This window comes from Platalea leucorodia, assembly GCF_965183815.1.
Source record: "Platalea leucorodia genome assembly, contig: HAP1_HAP1_SCAFFOLD_180, whole genome shotgun sequence".
NCBI classification, from domain to species: domain Eukaryota; kingdom Metazoa; phylum Chordata; class Aves; order Pelecaniformes; family Threskiornithidae; genus Platalea; species Platalea leucorodia.
This window is the reverse complement of record NW_028121373.1, coordinates 67260-86499: the sequence shown is the minus strand read 5'-3', so window position 1 is coordinate 86499 and position 19240 is coordinate 67260. Positions and strand designations below refer to the sequence as shown.

The following is a 19240-nucleotide window of genomic DNA, read 5'->3' as shown; positions in this document are numbered from 1 at the left end:
CTTTTCTTCATACGTGTCTTTATTTTTCCTTTGTGGGATATTTGGGGGGTTGATTTTTTGTTTATACCTGTGATAATATTATTCTTGGCCTCCTACCTGCCTTTTCCTGACCCAAAGTCCTCATGTACATATGGATCCAAGCTCCCCATTTAGATAAACTCCATGAAGAAACCAGTAGAAAATTATTTGTCTCAGCTCCCATCTCTTCACATCTCCTCTGGAGCTGGGGGAACAGCCCCAGACTGCAGGAGGGGTTCAGGGGACAAATGCCCAGCTGCCTGACAGAGGAGCAGCCCTGGTGGGCACTATCCCTCTACTGCGTGTGAGTTGGGGCTGCTGCTTTCCTGGAGCCATGGCCAAGGACAGCAGCAGGACGTGGCTTTTTCAGTGCTGGTCTCTCCTCAATTCCACGCTGTTCTGCTGTGCCCTTTTATTTGTGCTGCCCCTAAGGTCTGGTGCAACTTGTGACAGTCCTGTTATCTGTACGGTGGCATCCCTGTGGCTGAGGGCAGGAGCAGGTCACATGAACCACTCTATCAGAGCTGGTCTCCATGCAAGCACCGTCATAACCAAAGGGGCTCCTCAGGACAGGGCCAGAAGGCTGGAGACCTCTTCCAAAGCTGGTGTCAGGAATACACCCAATAGGGTTCTCCCTCAGAAGGACTTTTGCTCTTCTGGGGTTCTTGATGGATTCAGGGTGACAATCTCAGAGTCCCACGGTGATGTGTTAGGGACCAAGGCATGGATGAAGACCTCCCTTCTTGGTTGCATACGTCCACTGAATGAGCAACCGGTCTTTGACTTATCTGCCTGGTGCTGTCCCACCTGCAGTGGGGCTGATGGCAGATGCCATCCTGAAGAGGAACTGAGAGCTCCCAGGAGAGCTCAGGGGATCTCCAGGGACAGTGTGTGAGCCTGGGTGGGCGGTGAGTGTCACCTCATAAAATGAGTGACCATCCAAGGAGGAGTGTCCCGGAGGAAAAGGTGAACGTGAGGAGCCCACAGGCTAAGGGCCCTGCAATGGCAGGAGAGGCTGTGAGGAGACAGCAGGCAAAGGGCCATAAGACTGGAGAGTGTTTCAGGGCAACCTCTTGGAAACCCCATGGGCTGGATCCAGTGCAGCCATCCCCTGCCCTGTGTGCCATTAGAGACACCCCATGGTCCTGCCCAGCCCTGTTGTTGGCTTCTGAGCAATCAGGGATGATGGAAAAGGGCTCAGCGGCAGTGATCCTGCTCCAGCTGGGTCTGCTTCTGACCCTGACCAGCATGGCCAGTGCAGGGTCACCCCATGGCCCCGGGGCACCACAGCCCGCTCCCTCTGCAGAGCAGCACTGCCAACATGGGGCCTTGCAGGAACCAGGAATGTCTGGCCAGGCCAGCACAGACATGCTGACCTGGGGAAAGGCTCTCTGGAGAGCAGGGATGACCGTGGAGAAGAGCAAGGGAGCATTTCTATGACTGCAGGGGGGAATCCATGAGAAAGAGAAGCCTCTTTCTGCAGGCACCCACTCGGGGCAGGCTGCTCTGTCCCCTGGCCAGGACTCCTGTGCTGGCGTGAGGTGAGGGGCTGACAATGATGGGGCAGAGTCAGTCTGTGTTGGGCATGTCCTGGACCAGAGGCCATGCTTCCTGCAGTTTCCCTAACCTCCATTTCCTCATGCCATGGTGAGCCTCCAGCCCTGGGGCTGATGGGCAGGCCGAGACTCCTCCCTGCCCGACAGGAGCTGCTGTGCCCTTCAGAGGGGCTGGGGCTGTGGGGTGAGTGCCCAGAGCTCTGCAGCACCCTGTGGCGGTGTCGTGGTTTAACCCCAGCCAGCAACTAAGCACCACACAGCCACTCACTCACTCCCCCACAGTGGGATGGGGGAGAGAATTGGAAGAGTAAAAGTGAGAAAACTCATGGGTTGAGATAAAGACCGTTTAATAGGTAAAGCCAAAGCCGCGCACACAAGCAAAGCAAAGCAAGGAATTCATTCACTACCTCCCATCGTCAGGCAGGTGTTCAGCCATTCCCAGGAAACCAGGGCTCCATCATGCATAGCGGTTACTTGGGAAACCGAAGCAGTCCGGTCAAGGGTTCAAGCGCATCTGTCACACTCTGCCCCACTGTCAGCCCACAGGCACCACCTCAGTCCCTCTGCGCTGGGTGTTGGGTGTCTCCACGGGCCCTCCCCTGAGCCCATGCAGGGACTCCAGTGCATCCCACATCCTGGCTGCACAGTCCCAGGGAACCCTGGTGAGGCCCCATTTGGAGCGTAGGTTATGATTGTTGTGGTGGGTTGACCTCAGCCAGACCCACCCTGCTTTTCACTCGCTGCCCTCTCCTAGAGGATGGAGAGAAGGAAGGAAAAAGTCTCATGGATCAAGAGAATGACACCTTAATAAGAAAAGAAAAAGCTATGTGTGCAAGCAAAGCAAAAAGAGGAATTCATGCACCGGTTCCCGGGGGCAGGCAGATGTTTAGGCACCTGCTGGGGGGCAGAGCCTCAGCACACATAACACTGGCTTGGGAAGACAAACACCATAACAACAAACACCACCCCTTCCTCCTGCTTTTGCCAAGGTTTTATCGCTGAGCACAACATCCTTTGGTATGGAACAGCCCTTGGGTCAGTTCAGGTCTGCTGTCCTGGCTGTCTTCACTCCCATTTTCTTGCCCCCCACCCCACAAGCCTACTGTCTTCTGTGGGGGGTGTTTGAGAGAGAAAGCCTTGATGCTCTGCGAGCAGTGTTCAGCAATAGCCAGAACCCTGGAGTGGTATCAATGGCAAAGGGTGTATCCGGAGTGAGGAATAGATTCTCTTGCGTGATCTGCATGAGCTCAGTCGGTAGAGCATGGGACTCTAAATCCCAGGGTCATGTGTTCGTGCCCCATGTTGGGTGCCAAAAAGGACTGTCGTCGTTTAACCCCAGTTAGCAACTAAGCACCACACAGCCGCTCACTCGCTCCCCCCCAATGGGATGAGGGAGAGAATCAGAAGAGGAAAAGGGAGAAAACTCATGGGTTGAGATAAGAACAGTTTAATAATTGAAGTACAATAAAACAGAACAGTTTAATAGGTAAAGCAAAAGCCGCGCGCACAAGCAGAGCAAAGCAAGGAATTCATTCACTCCTTCCCATCAGCAGGCAGGTGTTCAGCCATCCCCAGGAAAGCAGGGCTCCATCACGCGTAGCGGTTACTTGGGAAGACAAACACCATCACACAGACCGTCCCCCCCTTCCTTCTTCTTCCCCCAGCTTATATACTGAGCATGACGTCACATGGTATGGAATAACCCTTTGTCCAGTCTGGGTCAGCTGTCCTGGCTGTGCCCCCTCCCAGCTTCTTGTGCACCGGGCAGAGCATGGGAAGCTGAAAAGTCCTTGACCAGTGTAAGCACTACTTAGCAACTACTTAGCAACAACTTAACACAGCAGGAACCAAAACATCAGTGTGTTGTTCTCATCATTGTTCTCATGCTAAACCCAAACCACAGCGCTATACCAGCTACTAAGAAGAAAATTAACTCTATCCCAGCTGAAACCAGGACAACATCGCTTTGTACCCTGTCCCCCTCTGTTTCTCCTACTTGACACAGCCTCCCCCAGGTCCTGGAACCTACCCAGCCCTATCCACACCCCATGTGGGGTTTCGCAGACATCCCTGACCCAGGGTCTGCCAGGGTCTGGACAAGGAGAGAGGTCGAGCAGGGCTGGCCATTCCCCCAGTGCAGGCCCTGAGCCCGGCAGGAGGAGGCAAAAATGGCCGTGCAGTCAAACTCACACATAAACCTGTGGAGAGTGGCCAGTGCTGGAAGTGGCCAAATAGGGAGGCCACCAGTGAAAGCTCCCTCCAGTCCCATTCCCGAACACATCGCGCTGAGCCCTACTGCCCTCAGCCCATGGAGAACACCAGCACAGCAGCACAGCCTCGTGGGGGACAACTTCCTCAGCCTGTTCCTGACCTCAGCTTTGGAAGAAGAGCCGAACCTCCAGACACCGGCACTGAGGAAATCCCCTTGTATTACAGAGATGTGACATAGGAGGCCAGCTGTGCCATTGGGCAAGACACATGTGCAAAGACCTTTGTGTCAGACACACTGGGTTCATGCCTCTGGAGAAGTGGAGTGCATGCAGACATTCCTGGAGAAACAGAATTATCATAGATAAAACGCCCAAAGCACAGGAGATTCCCCAGATACATTGGAAATCACTTGTGAGGAGACATGGGATGCTTATTGCTGCTGAAAGACTACGGATTGAATGAGCTTCTTCAGTGCGTCTTTGAGCTCCTGGTTCCTCATGCTGTAGATGAGGGGGTTCACTGCTGGAGGCACCACTGAGTAGAAAATAGCCACCATCAGATCCAGGGATGGGGAGGAGATGGAGGGAGGCTTCAGGTAGGCAAACACTACAGTGCTGACAAACAGGGAGACCACAGCCAGGTGAGGGAGGCACGTGGAAAAGGCTTTGTGCCTTCCCTGCTGTGAGGGGATCCTCAGCACAGCCCTGAAGATCTGCACATAAGACAGCACAATGAAAACAAAACACCCAAAGGCCACAAAGACACTAACCACAAGAAGCGCAGCCTCCCTGAGGTAGGAGTGTGAGCAGGAGAGCTTGAGGATCTGGGGGATTTCACAGAAGAACTGGTCCACAGCATTGCCTTGGCAGAGGGGGAGGGAAAATGTATTGGCAGTGTGCAGCACAGCATCGAGAAAAGCATAGCCCCAGGCAGCTGCTGCCATGTGGACACAAGCTCTGCTGCCCAGGAGGGTCCCATAGTGCAGGGGTTTGCAGATGGCCACGTAGCGGTCATAGGCCATGATGGTGAGAATATAATACTCTGCTCCTACCAAGAAGGCAAACAGAAAGATCTGGACAGCACATCTCATGTAGGAGATGTCCCTGGTGTCCCAGAGGGAATTGGCCATGGATTTGGGGACAGTGGTGGAGATGCAGCCCATGTCAAGAACAGAAAGGTTGAGGAGGAAGAAGTACATGGGGGTGTGGAGGCGGTGGTTGCAGGCTACGGTGGTGATGATGAGGCCATTGCCCAGGAGGGCAGCCAGGTAGATGGCCAGGAAGAGGCAGAAGTGCAAGAGCTGCAGCTCCCGCGTGTCTGCGAATGCCAGGAGAAGGAAGTGGGTGATGGAGCTGTTATTGGACATCTGCTGTCTCTGCACATGGGGATCTGTTCAAGGAGGTAGAAGAAGGGAGAAGTTAGGGCAGACTGCTTTCAGAAAAATCTACTGACTTTCTTATAGAAACCCCTCGAACTGCTTTTCACTTTTCAGAAAGAGCTTTGGTGAGCTCTGGTTGGTGCTGGCTGAGGGTGCCCCAGGGAGCAGGAGGCTCTGCTGGGGGCTCTGCAGGACTCAGTCCTGCCATACAGCAACAGGTAAATAGGAACTCGGGGTGATCTCAGATTAAATCTACTTGTGATATCAAAGAGCTTTTCAGCATTGTCACTCCCAATTCACCTGACTGCAGAGCAGAGCTGTGGGGAGTTTGGGTTGTGCCTTCTGTTCTAGTTGCCCCAGCACAGCTGAGGAGTGGTTTGAATGCAGCAACGCCTGGCATTTCTGCTGCACTGCAAGGGAAACCTTGTGGGTGCTGAGACTGGGCACAGGGATTGTCCCTTAGTGCAGAGTGAGGACAGCCGCTCTGTCCATCAGCCCTGCTCTCAGCTGCCCATGTCTCTGCTGCCTGGAGCTCTTCTTGGCCACGATCCCTTTCTCTGTCCCCACATCTCCTCCCTCTCCATGCTCACAGAGCCCATCCCACCTGCTGTGTGCTCAGCTCTGCCCTGCAGGCACCTCCTGGCAGCAGGGCATTGCCCAGGGGCATCTCTGTGTGTGCAGGGGCTAAGGAGCAGCTCAGACAAGTCCTAGCAAGAACTGGGGTCTCATTGCCTTCTCCAGAGCAGAGAAATAAATTCCCATCTCCTACTGCCCACCCAGCCAACCAAGAGTGGAAAAACTCAAAGCAGGGATTTCTTTCCTTTCAGGCAACCTCCTACCTTGACATCCATCTTTAAAATGACCCTCTGCAAATGTCCGCTGGGTGATGTAGAAGTCTGAGCAGCCCTGACCCACGCTGCACCCTCTGGGCAGCAGAGGGATCCTGCCCTACTTCCACCCACAGGTTCTCCCCGCAGCTTTGAAGGGCGCTCCCTGGGTGGGCTGAGTGCTGACCCGGTCAGACGGCAGAGTCCCTGCCCTGGTGCACAGCCCGCTGGGGCGTGGTGACCCTGCTCTGAAGGACAGCATGGGCACCCACAGGTGCACACCGATCTTCAAAATCCCAGAAGAAGGGAGCCATCATGCCCTATCCTTCTGACAGCGCACAGGGAAGTCCTCTTCTGCAGCACGTCCTTCTCCTCTACATTAGAGAAACTCTGAGAATCCTCCTGAAAATCGTATAGGCTGTGGGATGTAGCAGCCTTTGGAGATCCCTCCAGGAACACCAGCTACATTGTCCTGCACCCAGAGACTTACCATGTAGAGGGCTGTGAAGATCTCTCCCATGCAGTGAGCTCTCAGCATCCTCCCACTCCACACTGCCTTTACAGTCTCTCTGCCTCATTCCTCTCCTCTCAGCTCTTGCAGGCAGTGCCCTCAGCCCTGCTGCCCTTTGCAGAGGAGCTGCTCCTGGGCAGAGCTGTCTCTCTGCAGCACTGCCCACTTGCCAGCAGCTCCCTGCATCCCAGGAGCCCAGCCCAGCTCAGCAGCAGAGGCCCAGCCCAAGGCAGCACTTTCTCTGCCCCTCTGGGCTCCCTCCAGGTGTCCCTGGGGCTCCAGGGGAACCTGCTGTGAAACAGGCTGAAGTCACCTCTGATGTTCCCTCCCTCAGCTGCAGAGAGACACTTCCAGCACTGTCATTTCTCATATTAGGAAAAGACTTTGGCATGAGAAACCCCTTTTTTTTGTCCCATCATTAGGCAGGACACCCAGGAAGGTGACAAGGAAAGATCTAATTTCTTCAAGCCTGGGACTTATCCTCAGTTCAATGAAATAGGCACCTGGGGCTAGGAAGACATGCAGCTCTGTTTTGCCCACACCATGTCTCTGCTTTTGCACCCACGGGGTCTTGGATGCTTTGTACCAGGGTTCATTATGGCAAGTCAGAGCTTGCCTGGTCCCACAGCTGCAGTGCTTCAGCCCAAATGTGCAGCAGTGCCCTCAGCCAGGGGCACAGGCAGGCAGAGGTGGAGCTGTTCCTGAGCAGACAGAGCTGTGACATGGTGGCAGAGCTCAGGACAGCTGCTCTTCAAGGACGGCATCCTCCAAGCACAGCAAGGGTCCAGATCGAAACTCAGTCTAAACTTGAAAGGCAATTGAAGGGCACCATAAGGAGTGTTTACTGCTTCAGGAACAGTTAAAGAAGAAACAAAGATCCTGTGTGGCCAGTGCTGAATTTAGGAAGAGCAGGTGTAGATAGATGTGAGATTCTGTGTGTCCTCTTTGCCTCAGCCTTCCCCAGCAAGGTCTCCCAGGCCTCTGTGACTCAGGGCAGGACTCTGGAGGAGATCAACCAGCAGTGGATGGGGATCAAGTCAGGGATCACTTGAGCAAATGCTTCCCAGTGTATGGGACAGGAGGGGCAGCATGGCAGGGAGCCGAGTGAGCAGGCCAATGGCACAGCCAGGCCACTCTCCTTCATCTTTTAAAGGTCAGGGAGTCTGTGCAAACTCCTTGACAATGGGGAAAATGCAAACGTTGCATGCACCTTTCTAAAATGCCCAAAGGATGTGCAGAGGAGCAAATGGCTGTGCCCTAGATCATGTTCACCTGGATCCCATTTCTGGGTGTCTGAAAGAGAAGGGGACTGGATCTACCTAGGGGAGCTTGTCTCTCCCCATCCTCTTTGCTTTCTGTGCTGAAAGGACAGGATTGCTGGACCCAGGGTGAGCAGTGGTTGTCTTTTCACCTGGAAGTCAGTGAACTTTTCAACATTACCCCTCCACAATATTCTTGTGCCCAAGTTAGGATTTTCTGGTCTGCCTCGGTGGATGAGTAGATGGGTAAATAACCAGATGGATGGTCAGGCTCAGAGGGAGGTGGTGAATGTGTGGCACTCTGCCTGGAGGCACCTAGCTAGTAGGGTCCTGCAGGGCTCTGTGCTGCAACCTTCCCTGTTTAACGGGCTTTTAATGATCTGGAGGAGATGAGAGAGTGCATTTTCATAACATTTGTAGAAGACATCACGTTGAGGAGAGCAGACACTGCACTGGAGGGCAGGGTGGCCATCCCAAAGAACAAAGACAAGCTGGAGTGATGGGCCAATAGGAACCTCAGGATAGGCAGTAAGTTGTGCCCTTGAGGTCGACTAAGCCCATGACACAATATCGTCCAGGGACTGCCCAGGTGGGCAGCAGCTCTGTGGAAAAGCTTTGGTGGTCCTTGGGTTCCATTAGGCAAAAGAGGAGCAATCAGGAAAGAGGGCCAACAGCATCCTGGGCTTTATGAACCGGAGCACAGCCAGTCTGCTCAGCACTTTTGACACCATATCTGGAATATTTTCCTAGGTTTTGACATGCCACAATGCCAGAGAGACCTCAACATACTGGAACCAGTTCAGTGGAGGGCCACCAAGGTCAGTAGGATAGGAGAACTTTTATTGTAAGAAGAGGCTTAGAGAGCTGGGCTTGTTCAGACAGGAGTAGAGAGGATCTTGTGGGAAACATGTAGCAGCATTACACAGTTCCCACGAAGACGGAGTCAGGCTCATGTCCATGACACAAGGACAAGAGGCAATGGGCTGAAACAAGAGAGGGTCAGGCTAGATAGACAGAGAAACTTTCTCAGCATAAGGATAGTCAAGCAGTGAAAGCTGTTTCCCAGGGAGCGTGCACTGGGATCCTTGAATGTGATCAAGATGTGTTTGGATAAAGGCCTGAGTACTCTGTCTGACCCTGCTTTGAGCAGGAGGTTGGTCCAGACACCTCCCGAGGTCCCTTCCAGCCTGAATGATGCTGTCCTTCCTTCCCTTTCATGGTTTCCAATTAGAGAGAGAGCGCTCAGGTTCTCCCTGACCCCAGAAGTCATTCACATCAGGTTGAGGGCTGCTTCACAGGTGTCCCCAAACAGCCCTCACCACATCTTTTGCTTCCCTTTTCAGTTGCCCAACGCCAACTTCTTTTTTACTGTCCTTATACCCTCCAAGAATAACAGCCTAGCATGTTAATCCTTTCAGAGCCAGTTGCTCAAGGAATGTCAGCACCCACATACAGAGTCTACAAATGAGCCTGGCATTGAAGCCATCATTGCGGAAAGAGACAAAAGGCATTTGACCAGCTCCTTGAACCCAGGAATTGGTATGCCATGCCTCCTGAGATTTCCAGGAACGCCTGAAATTGAAGTGCAGAGAAGTGTGAGTCCTCTTTAGATGTCCAGGAGACAGGGAGAAGAGAGCACGTTTCAGGTTCTCAAATCCCATGACAGTGCGCAGACCATCCTTCCCTTGGCCTCTGGCATCCCATTTCTTGAGATGCAAACCTAGTGCGTCTTCTGTCGATAATGCATCAATAATCCTTCAGGTGTTTCTGTGATTTCCTTAAAAGCGGCAGTATCTATGAGTGGCCCTGAGCAGCAGTGATTGGCCATGTGTAGGTCTGGGACAGAGGGTCAGGGGATGTCGGTGAGAAAGAAAGGGGATCGCTGATGGTGTTAGTGAATCCTTAAAACCATGTCTGAAGCCAGCAATGGAAAGCAGTGGATGTCTGATGGTGGAGGAGGAAGAAGAAGAAGATTGTCCTGGGAAGATGGCAGGAAGGAAGGCCCCTCCTGTGCAAATCAGGGATGATACAGGCATTTCCATCGCATGTGCATGGCTCAGCCTGACAGATGGGGAACGCCCACTGCTTGGGGTGTCTGTGCTCAGTCATGCCCCATGACCTGACCTGGCTCTCCTCCCCTCCTTCACTCCTCACACTTGGGTGGGTGTCAGGAAACCTCCCGGAGCCTGGAGGATGCACAGCCCTCCTGGGGTGAGGTCCCACCACTGCAGGGGAAGAGGAAGGGTTGGTGAGACACAGGGGCATGCAGGGGGAGAGCAGTGCAGGTGCAGCAGTGAGTGCATTGAAGGCAGGAAGAAGACTTGACATGTCGGGGGCTGTCATGCTGAAGTGAAACAGGTTGAGTCTTGATTTGGAGGCAGCAGCAGCAGGAGAATGGGCAGCTGAGTGCTGGGCTGTGGAGCTAAACAGAGGATTCTCGCATGTCTGGGCCTTGGAACTCTTGGGTGAGAAAGGAGCATTAGCAAGGCTTTGGAAGAAATTGGATGGGTTGTGGGGAGCTCAGAAGCATTGGCAAATGCTCAGAGACCCAGAGCTTGGTGCTTGCTTGGAAGCAAGGAAGCAGGCACAGGCACAGGTCAGTGTAGCTGTGGTGGCGATGGCCAAGGGCCTTGGTGGGGCTTTGACACCCCAACAGAACTGGGACCCTTGTCCACTCAGCTATGGCTTCTGTCTCTTCCACTGAGACCCATGAGAGGACATGAGGTCCTTACAGCTCCAGCGCCTTGTTGCCTCCTCCTCACCCACCCTCCATAGAGCCTGGCAGGTGTCCTACCACTGACCTGTGCCTGCCATCACACACTCCCATATCACAATGCCCCAGGAAGAGCTCAGAGCATCACAAGAGGGAAAGGATCTCTGAAATGGGAGTCAGGCCTTGGCCATCCTGCTTGGCGAAGCACATCAAGGGCTTTCACGGTGATCTCCACATTGAAATTTCCTCCTGTCCCAAGTGCCTCCGACTCCCTGCTTCACCAGCCCCCAGGGACAGGAACCTTGTCTGCTCATTCCCTGCATGGTCTCTTCAGCGATGGCCTTCAGCAGGGCCTGCTAACACCCTCCCAAACCTTCAGCTGTGCTTCTTTTACTTCTCTGGAGGCTTGGTCAGCCTTTCAGGAGCTGCAGTTCAGGAACTCGGCACCAGAGGGCTCATTGCCACACAAAGCACCACAAGGAGCCAATTCTGGACAGAATTTTCCTTTAGGCTTCAGTTCTTACGTGGCTTATTAGAGAGATTTCAGGAGTGTGGTCAAAGTGAAAAGATGTCAAAGCAAAGAGGCAAAGTGAATCAAATGCTTGATTTTGAATAGTCAATTCCGCATGGCCCTCTAAGCCTCTATCAGCTCATTTTGCTTTTGCTACCCATCCCTGCAACTCTCAAGCCTATGGGAGCTTTCGCTTTGACATCCTCCTTACGTACAAGGGTAAGGCTTCTAAATAGCAAATCTACGAAACCAGATAGTTGTTGTGAACTCACATGCATTGGGACATCTCCGGAAAATCACAGCTTTGTCATTCAAGAAACAGAATCTGCCACCCACCTGCCTCAGCCCCCACTCACACTGACCCGAGGCAGAGTCCCGAGCAAGGCATGAAGGACCTCCTGTACCAGGTCCTGGGGGTCAGGGCTTGGCCACTCTGATCATAAACAAACACCAAGGGCTTACATGGCCTCAGAGCCACCAGCACATGGCCTTTGCATCTGCAACCAGTGTCTCCCAGTTTTTGCTTGATGAGCCCCCAGGGACCAACATATTGACTGGTCATTGCCTTCATGGCCTTGTCAGTGTTGGCCCTCAGTGGGGCCCCCAGCGCCCTCAGAAACTTGGTGTTTGCTTCTGCCTTCCACTTCTTTAGAGGCTTGTTCATTCTTTCAGTCTTTGCCGTTCAGGAACATGGCACCAGAGAGCTCATTGACATTGAACACCCTATCAAGCCATGTCTCTGTGCATCATTTTCCTGGTTCTTCAAGTCTTCTGTAGCTAATTTGAGAAATTTCTGGAATGTAGCCAAGGAGAGAAGATTTAAATAAGAAGGAACAATAAATCAGCTTTTCTTTTTATTCCAGTTTTCTTTATTTTTCTGCTTACAGAACAAGTGAGATCAGCCTTCTCCAGTTCATATTCATCCAGAATATCTCCTGATGAAGTCTGCAGATGTAGGAAGCGTAAGGTTGTTTCTGTCAGACACTGTACAGCCCATCTTTGTCCCGTGTCCCATCATCATCCTTGCCCCGCCTTGCCCCCCAGTCATTTCTCTCAGTGGCCACCTGGGACTTGCATCAGGATTTTTCAACTCTAAGCTCCTTCCACTAAAGACTGTAGCTCAGAGCTTCAGCTCATTTGCACACATTCTCATCTGCTTTCTTTGGAGAACCAGCTGCACACACTCACAGAAGAATGTTTCTTACCTCCCAGGGGAAAAAAAAAAAAAAAAAAAAGCTCATTAAAAAATAATAGATGCAGTCCAAGTTTCCTCCACTGAAGTCCACTTCCCACTGTCGGTAACCTTAGTGGAACACTTTCAGTGAGATACATGGGAAAACAGGTAGAAACACAAGTGAGGAGATGGCTCAAGAGGCCATCAGGCAGCCTGCTGAAAGGCAAGGCAAGCTGTAAACTGCCTGAAGCTCAGGGCAGCACCTGGGGAGCTGAGAGGTGTGGGAATGGGTAGAGACCAATGAGAGGAGGAAAGCTGGATGGACACTGGGAAATGCGTACGCCCAGGCAGCCTGCTGGAAAGATGCCTTTAGAAGTGGTCAGTTCAAGCAGGACGTGTGGAAAGATGTGAAAGAGTGCTGAGAGTCAATACACAGTACACTGGGCAGAGCAGGGTCAGGGGTGTGACAGGGGAGATGAGTATTTCTTTTCCTGAGTGTAGTACTTGGGCTGGAAATGTCCATGTTGGCATCACGGGAAAGTATTGTCTATGGATGAAAACTGTTCAGTGCATTTCAGCTGATGGAAAATGCGCTCATAGTTTCTTTCAATGTTGGTGTTCGTTCCCTCATCTTTTCAGGCAGGGCTCAGTGCCCAGGCACAGCCCTGTCACTGCAGTGCTTGTACAGCTGGGCCCAGAGGGTGCTCTGCAACAGAAATGTCAGCACCAAAGAAGCTCCACCCCAAGCCTTGCACGAGCCCATGGAACTCAAGGACAGATGTGCCTCAGGGAGGTCTTCCTCTCAACAAAATGTGCTTTCTCAAGTGGTAGGTAGGGGTCCATGGGTGTTGAATGGAGAGACATGGTCATTTCTGGAAGGGGAAATGGAAAGCCCTGCTGAGAAACCTGGCTGCTGTGTGGGGCAGGTCCAGAGAATCAGCCGCCAGGGAAGCCGTCCGAACTCCGTACCTTACCCCCAGAGAATGGGGTAGCTTTCACCCAGACCCAGCCTTTTGGCTCTTTCCAGCAAGCTCTTGATTCAGTTCTTCATTGACTTACCTCATTGCTCTCCAATACCATTTAATTTTCTTTATTGACAGCACCAGCCAGCCTGCCAGATGCCTCATTTAGGTGTGTCACTCATCCTGTGTCATGTGAATCTATGACATCCATAGCAGCATGTAGGTGCCTCAGTGCCGTTAGGTTAATTTGGAGTTTGCACTCCTTAGTTAATAATCTTCATGAGTAAAATTCACCTCTTCTCCACACATGTCTGTAGGACAGCTGTTTATGTTGGATGATGCTTTTCTAGACTACCTTAAAAGAGACGAACACAATGTCTGAACACTTTCAAAAAATCGTGCTTGGTAGCAAAAGTAACCTGGATTAAACCTTTGATAGTAGGACAAAATTCAGCTCTGTGTGTGGACTGCAAAAGCAGTGAGGAACCCTCTCCTTTCTTCCTTTCTCCCCATCACTTGCTCAGGTCTGGGGAGGAGAAGAAATGAATAAAGGTGACATTCCTGGCTGCCAGTGACTGAATTCTGCTCCCATGAGTGCCTGATGTCGGGACCCTCAGCTTCAGCTGAATCTCTTCTCTTTGGGAACACTGCAAGGCAGTGGCTCCGATGTCACGGTATGTGTGCAGATGCCCGACACTCTGACAAGATAACACCGTGAGCAATTGCAGGACACTACAGGTAATGTAAGGGGTGACCTGTTTCATGGATTTGCTGCCCAAGGTAGAAAGTACTTCAGCAACCATCCCAGAAACACCACAGGAGCATCTGAAAAAAAAGCATGTGGAAAGGATTTACATGTGTGGTGGGTTGACCCCAGCCAGTAACTAATCAGCCACCCAGTCACTTGCTCACTCCCCCAACAGCAGCCTGGGGAAGAGAATTGGAAAGGTAAAAGTGAGAAAAACTCATGGGTTGGAATTAAGGAAGTTTCATAAGTGAAGCAAAGCTGCATTCACAAGCAAAGAAAAAAAGGAATTCAGGCCATTGGCAGGGAAATGTTCAGCCATTTCCAGGAAACCTTCCAGGCCTTCATCACATCTAACAGTGACTTGGGAAGGCAAATGTCATAACCACAAATGTCCCCCCTTCCTATTCCTTTCCCTGATCTTATATTGCTGAGTGTGATATCCTGTGATACGGAATATCCCTTTGGTCATTTGAGGTCAGCTGTCCTGGCTGAGTTCTCTCCCAACTTCTTGCCCAACCCCAGCCCACTCATTGGAAGGGAAGCATGAGAAACAGCATGAAAAGGCCTTCCTGTTGTTTAAGCACTGTTCAGCAATAGCTAAAAGAGTTTTGGTCACAAATCCAAAACATGGAACCCTCCGGGCTGCTATGAAGACAATGAACTCCCTCCCAGCCAGCCAGGGCAGGCTGGCCTTTTTGGAAGGTGTGAGAATGAGAACAGTGAAGAATTTGAGAGGGGGGAAAAGGGAAGCAGTAACTTAAAGATGAGGCCAGGGATGGCATCGGGACCGTTTGTGGTGCCTGTGCTGCTGCCTTGTAGCTGATGTGAATTATTTCCACAGTCAGAGGGAACCTGAGGGCTTTCCGTAGTGTCGAGGACATGGAGAGGTGAGGAATGAGAGCGTCATTCAGGCTGGAAGGGACCTTGCTAGATATCTGTAGGAAACATCCTGCTCAAAGCAGGGTCACACCAGGTTGCTCATGATTTTATCCACATGGGTCCGAGAAACTTCCAGGGATGGAGGCAGCGCACACTCTCTGGGAAATGGCTTCCCATGACTGACCATTGTCAGGTTGCAAAAGTTTCTCCCTGTATTGAGCCTGACCCCCTCGTGTTTCAGCTCATTGCCTCCTGTGCTCCTGCCTTGCACCACAGCGTCTTCTTGGGAACCTCACCGTAGGCAATGCAAGTCTGTTGCATCCTCCCCACAAAGCCCTCCATTCTCCAGGGTGAACAAGCCCAGCTCCCTCAGCCCATCCTAACAGGACCAGTGCTCCAACCTTGACCGTCTCTGTGGCCCTCCACTGAACTTTTGCAGATCCTCCAGCTTGCCAATGTCTCTCTGGCATTGCGGGCAACCAAAACCTGGGCAAGTATTCTGGATGTGGCGTCACAAGTGCTGAGCAGAGGGAGAGAATCCCTTGCCCTGGCTGTGCTCCTGCTCACACAGCCCAGGCTGTTGTTGGCCATCTTTGCTGATGGCTCATCTTTTGCCTAATGGAACCCAAAGACCAGCAGACCCTTTCCTGTGGAGCTGCTACCCACCTAGCCAGTCCCTGTCCTAGGATATTTCAGAGCCTACATCTACTTCAGGAGCAGGACTTTGGTTGAATCTTTATTGGCTATCATGAGGTTCCTATTGGCCCATCCCTCCAGACTGTCTATGTCCTTTGGGATGGCAGCCCTGCCCTCCAGCCATGCCCTGCTCTCCTCAATGGGATGTTTTCTACAAATGTTACCAAAAAGTACTCTCTCCTATCCTCCAGGTCACTCAAAAGATGTGAAACAGGGCAGGTTGCAAGCTAGGCCCCTGCAGGACCCTACTAGCTAGATGCCTCCAGGCAGAGCACCACGCATGTACCACACTCCTCCAAGCCCAACTACTCTCCAGCTGGTTTTTTACTCAACGACTTATCCACCCAGGCAGCCCATACTGTCCTGACTTGGACACAAGAAATTTCTGGAGGGATGATGCTGAAAGCCTTGATGACTTCCAGGTAAAAGAGCATCTCTGCTCTCCCTGCATCCAGCAATCCTATTCTTTCCCCACAGAAAGCAAAGAGGATGGCCAGGAATAAGGTTCCCTGGGTAAACCCAGTCCCCTTCTCTTTCAGACACCGAGAAATGGGATCCGAGTGCACACACACTGGGGCACAACCTTTCATTCCCCTGCTCATCATTTGGGCATTCTGGAAAGGTGTATGCATTGTACAGGTGCTGCCTGTCGTCAGGGAGTTCCCAGAGTCTTCGTGACCTATCAAAGATGCTGGAGTGTGGCCTCGCTGTGACATTGTCCTGCTCACTCAGCTCCCTGCAATGCTGCCCCTCCTGTCCCATAGACTGGTAAAAGATTGATTGTTCAAGGCACCCCTGACTTGGTCCCCATCCACTGCTGCCTGGTCTGCTCCAGAGTTCTACCTCAAGGCACAAAAGCCTGGGAGACCTTGCTGGGGAAGTCTGAGGAAAGAGGACACAGAGATTCTCACATCTATCTACACTTGCTCTTATTAAATTCAGCACTGGCCACACAGGATCTTTGTTTCTTCTTTAACTGTTCCTGAAGCAGTAAACACTCCTTATGGTGCCCTTCAATTGCCTTTCAAGTTTAGACTGAGTTTTGATCTGGGCCCTTGCTTTGCTTGGAGGATGCTGTCCTTGAAAAGCAGCTGTCCTGAACTCTGCCACCATGCCTTGGCAGTTTATTCCATCAGCATAACAGCTCCATCTCCGACATTAACATTCCGCTCATCCTGTCTACGCCCCTGGCTGAAAGAACTGCTGCACATTTGGGCTGAAGCAACGCAGCTGTGGAACCAGTGTAGCTCATATTTGCCATAAGGAACCCTGGTACCAAGTGTCCATGACCCTGTGGGTCCAAAGGCTTTGCTTCAGAGCAGAGACAAGGCACAGGCAAAAGAGAGCTGCATGTCTTTCTAGCCCCAGGTCTAAGGACCCGCGATGAAATGCCTCAATTCACTCAACAGAACACATCCTCCCAGCTTGCAGAAATTAGATCCTTCCCGGTCACCTTCCTGGGTGTCCAGTCTAATGATGGGACAAAAAAGTGATTCTCATGCCCAACTGTTTTTCTAATAGGAGTAATGACACTCCAGGAGAGAAGTTGAGGGAGGGAACATCAGAGATGCCTTCAGCCTGTTTCCCAGCAGGTTCCCCTGGAGCCCCAGGGACACCTGGAGGGAGCCCAGAGGGGCAGAGAAAGTGGTGCCTTGGGCTGGGCCTCTGCTGCTGAGCTGGGCTGGGCTCCTGGGATGGAGGCAGCTGCTGGCAAGTGGGCAGCACTGCAGAGAGACAGCTCTGCCCAGGAGCAGCTCCTCTGCAAAGGGCAGCAGGGCTGAGGGCACTGCCTGCAGGCAGCGAGGGGAGAGGAGTGAGGCAGAGAGAGGTTAAAGGCAGCCTGGAGTGGGAAGGCTTTGAGCTGAGAGCACACTGCATGGGAGAGATCTTCACATCCCTCTACATGGTAAGTATCTTGGTGCAGGGCAATGTAGCTGGTGTTCCTGGAGGAATCTCCAGAAGCTGGCACATCCCACAGCCTACGGGATCTTTAAGGAAGATTCTCACACTTTCTCTAGTGCAGAGGAGGAGGACATGCTCCAGAGCAGGGACTCCGTGCTGCACCATCAGAGGGACAGAACAGAACGGCTGCCTTCTCCCAGGGATGGCTGCAGGGGTGTGAAGGTGGGTGTGCAGCCAGGGGTGCTCAGGGCTGGCCTTCCGAGGAAGGTCACCAGCACTCAGCCTGCCCGAGGAGCTCCACATGGTTCTGCAGGGACAATCTGTGGGTGGAATGAGAAACCCCTGGCAGGGTAGGGCAGGGTCCTTATGATGCTGAGAGGGTGCTACATGGGACAGTGTGACTCACACATCAAGCTCATGCCCAGGTCATTTCTGAGGGGACTTTTCAGGGCAGGGCTCTCCTGCTTCAGTCTCCGCTTTCCTCAATTTGTGCTTCCACTTTTCTCTGGCTCGGCTTGGTGGGAATGGAAACACAGTTGTGTGCGTTAGAGAAAGGGCTGAGACTCCTAAGCCATCACACTGACGTTTACTGGGAACTTCAGCAAGTGCCTTCACCCGCACCAGCCCACAGATAACACCAGCATCACCTTTCCAGGTTCATCAGGGTTTGCGTGACCTGTTCTTTAACACCTGCACACACAGAGCAGGGCAGTGCAGCGCTACGCACAGGGGCTGGGCTGGGGTCTGTGAGCACTGGCAGGGAAGAGACACCGGGCCAGAGAAACAGCTCCCGGCTGGGACAGCTCCAGGCAGTGGAGACAAGGGCAGGGAGGGAGGGAAATGCTAAGGGAAATCCTGTTGCAGGGGAGATATGGGCACCTCCCGGCCACCCCTGCAGTGCTGATGCCTTCCCTGAGCAACACCCCTCGTGTCTCCTCTCCCGCCTAGCAAAGCCCCCAGCCAGTGCATGGGGTCTAGGGTGTTAGTCACCTCCCCGTCCATCTGCCAGCAGGAGAGACAAAGTGCATCTCTCCTGCCATGTGCCCCTTTCCCACTGACCAGGGGCTGAGGGTGACTGCCCTGCACTGTCACTGTCCGGGAGGTGGTGCGCAGTGCTGGGTAAGCGAAAGGCTTTCCTGAGTGCCCCCTGTCTCTCTCCTTGCCTCCCTCAGCTGCTCTTGGTGTTGATGTCAGGCTCTCTGGGAATGGGAGTTTCAGCTGCAGAGTCAGGCACTGATCTTGGGGGTCCTCCCATTCAGGTGTGTTTATGGCAATGAGGTGTCCCAGCTTTCCTCTAACCTGTGACGCTCTGGGCAATGCAGTCTGTGAGGCTCGGGAATGAGCTGACCCTCCCTTAACCAGATGCCATCATTAGCACAGCTGGCTATCTCCTTGGGGTGTCCTTCCAAGCTGTGAACTGCCTTCCAGGATGCAAACCTGCCCTATAGCACTTTATGTTATCTGAAGGCCCCATGGAGAAGTGCAGAGATGCTACAACAGAGAAAATGCTGATGGGTTTCTGAAATGAGCCATGTGTGTCCTAGGCTAAAAGTGGGGTGCTGAGACCTTGAGAAAGGGTGAGACATTTAGTGGTCTGCACTGGATCCCTCAGCTCTCAGCAGTGTCTGGTGGCTTTTCAGGGTAAAGTGGGAGTGTGATCGCCCTGCAGCTCAGAAAGATGCAAGCCCAGGGCAGCTGGGAACAAGATGGATGAAAAGACCGGCTCTCCTCACTCTACACTAAGCCACAGGCACTCCTCTTGCCTCGCAGGACTCCCTCTGTTCTCCCTGAGTGCAGCACAAATGCTGAGGCTTTCTGACATCCAAGAACACTCCCCATTGGAGATGGAGGGAAGCTGTAAAACTAACCTCTCCAACTGCCTTCTGCCATCGCCG

General features: G+C 52.6%; 1 protein-coding gene across 1 annotated transcript in view; it reads right to left on the bottom strand.

Moving 5' to 3' along the window:
• Positions 1 to 4215: 4215 nt before the first annotated feature.
• The window catches only part of LOC309603710 (olfactory receptor 14J1-like), a gene marked incomplete at both ends in the record, with an annotated part of 28735 nt that continues 13710 nt past the window's right edge, over positions 4216 to 19240 (bottom strand). The window contains one exon of the mRNA XM_082338641.1: positions 4216 to 4981. Within this exon, the coding sequence (XP_082194767.1) occupies positions 4216 to 4981 (766 nt within the window). The remainder of the gene's footprint in view (positions 4982 to 19240) is intronic.